We start from the raw sequence: 9,984 nt of genomic DNA on the forward strand, positions 1-9,984 counted from the left end.
AACAGTAATCAATTATACTCACAATTCTTTTTTGAGATCACTCTTTTAAATTTTTTTTAAGAATTAAAAATAAAATATTTATATAGATTGAAAATTTATTAAACTCATAAATACATTATATGTTAGTTTTTTTAAAATTTTGTTAGGTTTTGAATTAATTTTCAAAAGTTCAATATTAATTTTTTTGTTATTCTTAATTATTTAAATAATTTTTTTATTATTTGGGTGAATTCGTAATGGGGTGAGGTAAATAAAGTGACATAACTAAAAATTAATTGAGAACTGAAATTCAAAATTCAGTCAGAAACTTAACAATGAAAAAGATTTTGATTTTCAAAATATTAAAATAAAAAACAGAAAATCATCCGAAGGAAGAATTGGATTTGGTGGAGGGAAAATACAAGAGCACAAGAAAGAAACTTTCCGTTTCCAAAATATCATTTCGACCTACACGGTTTAAGAAAGAAATTCTCGATTGTCTCGTTTTATTCATTGTGTGAGCTTAGAAACAAACATTGCAGATCAATGATGGTTTTGAACGACAACAAGGGTTTGGATCCCCGAGCGATACACGCACGAGTCATAAAATCCAACATAACAGACATTGCCATATTCAACAACCTCGTAACACACTACTTCAAATCCAACCTCTCTTCCTATGCTCTCTCCCTCTTCAACCGAATCCCTTCTCCCAACGTTGTGACATGGACTTCACTCATCACCGCACATTCTAACACCCTCCTCTCCCTCCATTATTTCCTCTCCATGCTTCGCCACACTATCCTCCCCAACCACCGCACCGTCGCTTCCCTTTTCGCCACATGCGCTTCCCTCTCTTGTCTCTCCTTCGGCCTCTCCCTCCATTCCCTCTCCCTTAAACTCGCACTCTCTCACCACCCTTTTCCCTCTTCCTCGCTCCTCACTTTTTACTCCAAATGTCGACTTCCCAACCATGCCCTTCAAGTGTTCGACCAAACTCCCCACAGAGACAATGTTTCTTACTCCGCTATCATTGTCGCTCTTTCTCAGAATTTTCGATATTCTGACGCTCTTTTCCTCTTTGCTGACATGAGATGTCAGGGTTTTATGTCTACTGTTCATAGTGTTTCTGCCAGTCTACGTGCTGCTGCTCAGCTTGCTGCGTTGGAGCAGTGTAGGATTATTCATGCACACTCTGTTGTTGCTGGTCTTGATTCAAGTGTTGTTGTTGCTACTTCTCTTGTTGATGGGTATGGTAAAACGGGTCTTGTTAACGATGCAAGACGGGTTTTTGAGGATAATTTGTATTGCATGAATGTTGTGGGTTGGAATGCAATGATGGCTGGTTATGCACAACAAGGGGATTGCCAAACTACTTTTGAACTGTTTGATTCTATGGAAGGTTGTGGACTTGTGCCTGATGAGTATAGTTTTTTGGCGATTCTAACTTCGCTATATAATGCTGGGATGTTTCTACAGATTGATTTGTGGTTGAATAGGATGAAAGTGGGTTATGGTTTGGAACCGACTCTTGAGCATTATACATGTTTGGTGGGTGGAATGGCCCGTGCTGGACAATTGGAGCGTGCTGAGCAGATAGCATTGACGATGCCATTTAAACCCGATGCCGCAGTTTGGCGAGCTTTGCTATCTGCTTGTGCGTACCATGGTGCGGTTGATAAGGCTCGGGTTATGGCTAGGAAGGTATTGGAACTAGAGCCCCATGATGATTCTGCTTTTGTAATTGTTGCTAATGTTTTATCGGCTGCTGGAAGGTGGGATGATGTTGCGGAGTTGAGGAAGACTATGAAAGATAAGAGGGTGAAGAAGAAAGGAGGGAGGAGTTGGATTGAGGTGCAGGGGAAAGTTCATGTTTTTGTTGCAGGGGATTGGAAGCATGAGAGGTCAGTGGAGATTTATCAGAAGCTGTCCGAGTTGATGGGGGATATTGAGAAATTAGGATATGTTCCTGTTTGGGATGAGTTGTTGCATAATGTTGGGGAAGAAAAGAGAAAGGAAGCTCTTTGGTATCACAGTGAGAAGTTGGCAGTTGCGTTTGGAGTGTTGTGTGGATCTGTACCACAGGGTAAGCCATTAAGGATTGTGAAGAATTTGAGGATTTGTAAAGATTGCCACGAGGCTTTTAAGTATATGACTAGAGTTTTAGAAAGGGAAATTATTGTAAGGGACGTCAACAGATACCACAGATTTCTGAATGGCGATTGTAGTTGTAAAGATATATGGTAATAGCATTAGCATATATCACAGAACTATTTTTTCCATGACCATGACAAATGTTGCTGGAGAAACAAAACTATTTGTTCCTCGTAATTGTAAGTCTTATTTGAGTTGTAGTTTGTATAATTTGTTCTCTCTCTCTCTCTCTCTCTCTCTCTCTCTCTTTTATTATTTATTTTTATTTTTTATCACCCTTTGAACAACTTTTATTTAAATTAAGTTTAAGATATATCATCACAATCACCTTTCTTATGATAGTCTAGTAAGTGAATTTGAAAATTTCAGTTATAAATATCTTGCAATCGCAAATCAGGCAGTTCATGAAATTATTTATTTGCAAATTCAGTTGTTTATTTGTATGGCCATCACAGGAGATGCAGATAAGGGAGAATGATATGCGGCAGTACACACAAACCACCTGAGGACTGATGCTCGAACAACATTCTCGAACTGATCAGGTGACTGGGTAATTTTGTGCCTCTCTTAACTATTACTTGTACAAGACATGCTATTTAAACCCCATGCTTGTCCTATTTGTTGATTGATTAATATATTAAATTTGAGAGGGTGTTTGGAAAACATTTGTGTAAATGTTTGGAAAAGTTTATGTTAATAGCTTATGACATGCTCTTAAGCCATTTTTAGCTTATTTTCAAATGCTCCCCAAACTTGTTCTAGTTAATCGAAACAACCTTTACAGAGTTTGTGTGAAGTGCTCAATTAAACAAGTTAGATTATTTAGGAACAGCGTATACATAAAGATCTATACAATAAGCTATCAAATAAGTGCTCAATTAAATTGTTAAAAGCCAGCTTCCTCTTCTCAGTCTTGAGGACAAGGCTGTGCTTTTAGGGGGAGGCCATGATAAGAATGGGCCTGGTGACAAGGTTACTAATGAGCCAAGTGACAATGATATGACTAAAGGAAGGCCAAAGTCAGCTGTGGAAGGTTATTCATGCAGAAAGAACAGAGATAAAAAGGGAGGGAATGAAAGTTAGTTATGATGTGCGGGATTCTTGGAATTCTGTTAGAGGGAAGGGGAATGCATATTGTGATGGAGAGTGTGGTAAGGGGTATGCTGATATGTTGTTAAGAATTAGTTAGAAAAAACTTCTTTCTCTAGTAGGAGCATCTTGCCGCTTAGGAGTTCTTAAACTTCTTTCTTTTGCGTTTCCACCATTGTATAGCTCTTGGCCGCTCATCTTTTTTCAATTCAACAATATACTGTTGCAGTGTTCATTTTATGGGTATTCTATCAATAAGTATTTCTTAAAATATATTGATCTTTTCACGAAACAATGTAACTAGTTTTAATTTGGCCGTGGTTTTGCATCTGTTGATCCATTTCCAGCCTTCATTTGGTCATATTAGGCTTAAGGACCTGTCTCTACAGTCAAAATATGTCAAAATATATGTACTGTATAATTTACTCTCCAACACTTAACTCATAAACGAAATTAATGAGCCCACATTTTAAAAAAACTAGTCAAGGAACATGGTTCAGTAGGATTGTATAAAAAAAGTGCCCATCATAGATTCATGGTTAGGTTAATATTAAATGTTTTGATCAGTTAGTCTTACAGTCAGTTACTTTTGTTGTTATAGTTTATCATAATGTTGTATTTCCTTTTCTATTATTCAGTTCCTAAGCAGCCTACTGTACCTATTAAATAAGTCATCTGGCTTTGTATTTCCTGGTCTGTTATTCAATTCCTTATCATCCTATTATATCGACTATAAAAGTCAATTGACAAGAAGGAATATATACTCTTTAGTCATCATTTCTCCTTTTGACATTGTTTTTCAATGAACATTTATATCTTGGACAGTTAACTCCACCTAACAATTAACACATTGTTATTTTACTATCTCTTTCTGGGTGTATAACACCATATTTGATATTTTCTTGAATTAAAATGTTAATTGCAGCTTTGGCAGCTTTTGATTTGAAGGTACAAAATTTTGTTAAGTTTTCATCTTCTTTCAATCACGACTCGGCCATTTTCTTAGTGAGTATATGTCTCGTCTCCACCTATATGGCATATTTGCTCCCTTTCAGATTGATGGCATGGCTGTTTTCACCGAACTCTGAACTATTTGTTAAACGCAATTTTGGCAATTACAGTTGATGAATAATCACATATCACTGTAGCGTACAAGTTGCAGTTAGCTAAACAATGATGAAAAATTTATCATTTTAAATAAACTATGATTTGTCAAATTTCTATGATTTTGTGTTATCAAATATTGGTCACATACCAATTCATATCTATATAGTTAACAATTAAGAAAAAACCATCCTATTTTCTTTTTTAAAATAACACCATATTACTTTTTTCCTTTATTGTTTCCAGCTCTCATCACTTGAAAGACTGCATTATGCATGCATCAAAAACAGAAGGATATTGGGGAGAGTGAAGTGGAGAAAGATTTCATGTTTTTGGTTCCAAAAAAAGAACTGTTTAGAATTTTAAAGGTACAAAGGTTATTGAGACTGCCAAAGTGACTCATGCCTTCATCATGCTGTTAGCCCTTATAGGCTCCAACCAAGGATGTGGAGATTTCAACGCTTCCTTTATCAGGGGCAACAGGAAGGGCAGTATTTCCTCATCTGCGACAGAGATATTCACTATTCTTTTTGAAGAGACTTCATCATCGTCTTTATCCTCAAGCACAACAAAAGCACCCTCATCCACAGCGACAAAGCATAGAAGCTCCAGATTGTGAAGTATCATCCAAACCAACAGGGGATGAGGGAAGGGCTTCCTTCCTGCTGTCTTATTTTTCTTTCTTCATATCATGAGTATGTGAGTTTAATTGAGTTGTTTATAGGCAACCACTTCGGAGTAAAAACTAGTTAGATTGCTTAAAACATATATGACGTTTTGGGCTCACAATAAATTAATTAAGCAACTCATTTAGTCCTCCCCACTTGTAAAAAAAACTCATTTAGTCCTCACCATTAAAGATGCTCTAATAGTCTAATTGAGTGGAGGTGAAAAGGAAATCCAAGGTAATAGAAATAGAAGCCGGTAAATGTATGAGTGATATTGTGTGGAAAATAGCAAGATCTTGGCCGATGAATAAATTTTGCACCCTCTACTCCATATCTTAGTTAGTTTAAGATTTTATGTACAAATTAAGAAAGCATTCAATTGATGTATATTTGTTGGGAAGAAAAAAAAATAGGTGCCTATTTTAAAATTCTTGGCAGCATGAATGTGTAGTGCTTTTCCAAGTATAGTTGGGGGCAATAGTTTGGCTTGGACTTGGAGGATAGAAAGGTCGGAAAATATTTGGCCTTCTTACACTTTGATGGCAATGGAGTCAGCGTTATCAATAATCCTCCAAGCATGCTTAGCTTGAAGGGCATCATTAAAGGCTCTAAGACTTCAATACTTCATTCCTTCATCTTTTTTTGTTATTCCACTTGGTTCAATGGGTTTTTCTTTCTCAACCAGAGCTACCTCGCCAAAAATTACTAATCATGTTCTCTTGTAGGTTATAAAAGCTTTAATGGAGAAGAAAACATCACATAATATATTTAAGAATAGTTTGTTCAACAACCTTGATCAAAACTTCTCTATCTGCCGTTGATAAGAATTTTTCTTTCCAACCCTCCATCTTTTTCACACCCTCTATTGAATAAATTCAAAGTAAGGAGACCCAACTTACCTTGGTAATTTTTATGCTTTTCTTTTAGTTTTTTCCACAAAATATCTATGAATTATATTCTTCTATTGAACATAATAGATGGTTAATATCTAAAACTTTGTTTTATTTTTGTTTTTGTTTTTCTTATATATATATTTTAGAGAGAGAAGGAGTGTATCTGATGCAGATTTTAGTTATTTGAAATTACGGAATATATTTTATCATGTTTAAAATGAGTTCTTAGTCTGTTAATTACTCGATTCAACTTTCTAAAAGATTATCGTTTATTTCTATAATAGTTAAAAGATATTTTGAAGTTTTAGTTCAAACCGACAAATATCAATATTATTATTAAGTTAAATATCTTGTCACATGTTCAAACTCGAGACCTTACAATCTAATTTCAATAATTTTGTATGGCCGCCGAACTTTATTTTATCACGTTATATACAGGAGGTATCGAATGTAAAAAAAATATGCATATATACAATGCAATTATTGTACGAATGAAACTTTACACGTCTGTGTGTCCTTAGTTTGCTAATTTTTTTAGTCGATGATTGAAAGGTCAATGAGTAAAAAAAAATATTGATACTTTTATTTTTAGCAAAAACAAATAGGAAGTTTTCTTCATAGGAACGTGAAGGAGTTACGGTAAAAAAGATGAATGAGTTTTTAATGTTACTGACTATAAAATCATATGGCCATAAATTTCGGGATACTGTAGCACAAAGCATTTGAATTGAAGAGTTTTTGGGTGGACAACATGACAATGACAATAATTTAATATGATGCGTTAATAAAATTTCATGATTATTATTGATTGGTGTATTTTTATCTACTAATTTTAAAGCTGGAGAATATTTAGTTTTAATTCATCTCCATCTAACCAAAAAAAAATCTTCCTCTGACCGGCCTATTTTCAATTATCATAAGATCTGAATTAAGTAATTAATAAGTTTAAATTTTTAATAAATTGATCGTTCAAAAAAATTTGAATTTAAATTTTTATTATAATAATTTTTTATCAAAATTTACTTGTTATCGGAAGAACTCTAATTTACTAAAGTTTCATATTCATTTAAGAACTAGAGAATTAAATAAATAAAAATATTTTAAGATGTGACTCAAACTTGGTCTTTAATTTTAATTAATAAATTAAGATGGGATGGTTAAATAGTTAATTGTTTTGGATGATCATATTGAGTTAATAAAAATTAAATAAATGAATTAAATATTATTTATTTATCTAAAATTTAAGAATATTAAATATATAAATTATCTCACTTATATAATATATTTAATATCAATTTTTTATTAAATATAAAAACTTTTAATCACATTTGATACACCAATTATATGTAATCATCCAAATTTTATAATTGTGCCAAATTTATCGTCTTGAATCATATTTTTCTTATCTTAAAATATAAATAAAAATTAATATATTTAAATCAAATTCATTATCTCTAATATACTTTTGTTTATACCGTTTGTTTTCCTCCTAATATTCTAATAGTATGCAATTCAATAAATTAATATGGGATGAATAAACTATATATATACGTTAGTTGTAGTTACAACAGATGACATAGAAAAGAAACAAACGTACGAAAGAATGTTTATGTATTTAATATGATATTGAAGTCAACTCAAAAACATGGACACGGAAAGCTAACATAAAATTTTATCTATCAACAAAGGAAAGACATAACATGTGGAAAAAACGTGGCAAGATTCTCGATTATTTTTTTCATCTTGATTGATATGACTACGTCTATTGATTATATAGTCAATAAAACAATCATCTAATCTGTAAACCGACTTTAATATCTCTAGTAATAAATGAAGAGCCACTAAAAGTAATAATAGTCTTTTAAAAAACTTATCACATCACAATTAAATATTATTTAATTGACATAAAAAAGTTTTAGACATAAAAATGTTTTAAATCTTAATCTTTAATATCTCTATTTTTCTAAAATCAAATTATATATCATCATTACACAATGCTATTTTATAAATTTAATACACTTTTTTGAGGTTTTATTAGCCGTTAAAAGTGCTATAAAATGTTTTGATTTGTAGCAATTAAAAGGCCATAAAATTTTTCACTCTTAATAGCGCGTAACCAAAAAAAAAAAAAAAAACTATTTAAAGTCATTTTTGTAGTACTTTTGCACACAAAATTTAATAGAGTTTTTAATGCAAGTGCTATTAAAGGTCATTTTTTTTATTCATAACTATATTTAATTAGATAGACAAAATTGCACAAATAAAAAACTACATTCAATTACAGTGTGAAATAACAATTTCATTCAAAAATTGGTTATAAACATCATATAAACTATAAATTAATCTTAATCATAGTTTAAATTTTAGCATGTTCTTAATAAACTAAACTACTAATTTGATCAATAATGTTTCTTTATCAATGTAACTTCCGACTTTCAAATAAGCTTATTCGTAGAGTAGTTCACAATCTTGTGTAATGAAAAGAAGAAACAACAATGTCAATAATTTAAAAACAAGAAAATGAATATATAGTATATTTTTTCACTTGATTACTATGTATACAAAATACTTGATATTGAGTTTAAAATGAATAATTGTATTCAAAATTCAATTCAGTAGAGAAATGTGTTAAACAACATAACCACTTATATCCATCAATTGAAACCAACATCGTCAAATTAAAAATCAAAATTAAGAAGAAAAAAACCTTTTAGATAAATCTCATTCTAATGATGTCAAGCATAAAACTACATACACAAGATAAAAAATAGGATAGCTCAATTTAATAGCCACAAGAATTTTCTAACACTGAAATTAAAACATAGGCACGAATGTACAAGAGCAAAAATAATGAAAAATTACTCTACCCTCCCCAAATTTGTTGGTGTGTATTATTAGTTTATCTTGAAATAGTAGTGAGAAATGATTAATTTAAATGTTATTATGATGATTTAAGTGATGCTAAAGATGTTAATATGATTAGTATTATTTTGATAATATAATTATAAAATGTTATAAGTTACTATATAGTTGAAAAAGATATGATTAATATGTGTTCCGTGAAATAATGACAGATGATTATCAAATGATTAGGATTAAGAACTAATTGAGAATATTATAAGACGCTGATGTTTGTATGTGTTTGTACATGTGTAATATGTTATTAACATGAAATAGATGATAATTTGTTGTTTATGTTTGACGCTACGACGACAATGTCATATGTTACCGACTAAACTTATAGTCGAGCTAAGTGAAAGTTGTTTCAAATAATATTTGAAAGTTTTAAAATTTCAAATTAAAGTTGATTTTTTTTTTTTAAATCTTACAATTTATTTATTAAATAAAAATGAAGAGTGTCCATGATATCGATATCTAATGAACCTTCACGAATTTCAACAAAAACTACTACTTCATGACAAATAAACTAAAGTTCGTTAGTTTTTGTTGCTACATTACAAGAGATGACTTTTACCAATCAAACGAATTAAGGAATCTCAACATGATTGAGTATTATTATTATTATTTAACTAGAACTAGCAAGAAAAGAAATCCATGCAGAACATGGAAGCATTCTCAATCTTCAAAATTATTTATTTTTGTTTGGATGAGCGATAACTTGCATTTGAGGAAATCAAGTATAATTAATGAGATAGGGAAGGTTTAGTGTTCCATCCTCATCCTTCCTTGACAAAATACAAACATATTATTATTAACTATTCCAAAAATTAAAAAGAAAAGGAAATTAAGTATGCTTCTTAGAGAAAGTATAAAAATCAAAAGAAAAATTAATGATAGATAATATATATATATGCTAATAATTTTAAAAAATACTGTATATATATAACAGTCAAAGTGAACTGTGGTTTTTCATGTTTTTGTTCAAACTAAAATAAATAAATTAAATTATAGTACATTTGTAACAACTGAAAGAAATAGTATTTCATATAAAACATATTAATTAAAATATTAAAAGTTAAATTATAATGAAACATAGACAAAACTGTGACAAGTCAAGTAGTTTCAGTAAAAAATTAATATTTAAAATATTGCAAGTGCAATTAATTTTTTTCAATATATATATAGTGGGGATCTAT

General features: G+C 31.0%; 1 protein-coding gene across 7 annotated transcripts; it reads left to right on the forward strand.

Annotated features, from left to right (window-relative positions):
• Positions 1–242: 242 nt before the first annotated feature.
• Positions 243–5,320, forward strand: LOC101494995 (pentatricopeptide repeat-containing protein At4g33170-like). 7 transcript variants are annotated; one of them, XM_012711978.3, is made up of 4 exons: positions 243–2,312; positions 2,589–2,683; positions 4,148–4,227; positions 4,573–5,320. In XM_012711978.3, the coding sequence occupies exon 1, from the start codon at positions 526–528 to the stop codon at positions 2,224–2,226; it is 1,701 nt and encodes a 566-aa protein (XP_012567432.1). In that variant the 5' UTR covers positions 243–525; the 3' UTR covers positions 2,227–2,312; positions 2,589–2,683; positions 4,148–4,227; positions 4,573–5,320. The 7 variants fall into 7 exon arrangements, with proteins under 7 accessions (XP_012567432.1, XP_073220568.1, XP_012567431.1 ...); XM_073364467.1 differs by having other exon boundaries at positions 4,157–4,227; XM_012711977.3 differs by having other exon boundaries at positions 2,589–2,675.
• The last annotated feature ends 4,664 nt before the right edge of the window (positions 5,321–9,984 follow it).

The sequence above is a fragment of the Cicer arietinum genome, chromosome 8 (genome assembly GCF_000331145.2).
Source record: "Cicer arietinum cultivar CDC Frontier isolate Library 1 chromosome 8, Cicar.CDCFrontier_v2.0, whole genome shotgun sequence".
Taxonomy (NCBI): domain Eukaryota; kingdom Viridiplantae; phylum Streptophyta; class Magnoliopsida; order Fabales; family Fabaceae; genus Cicer; species Cicer arietinum.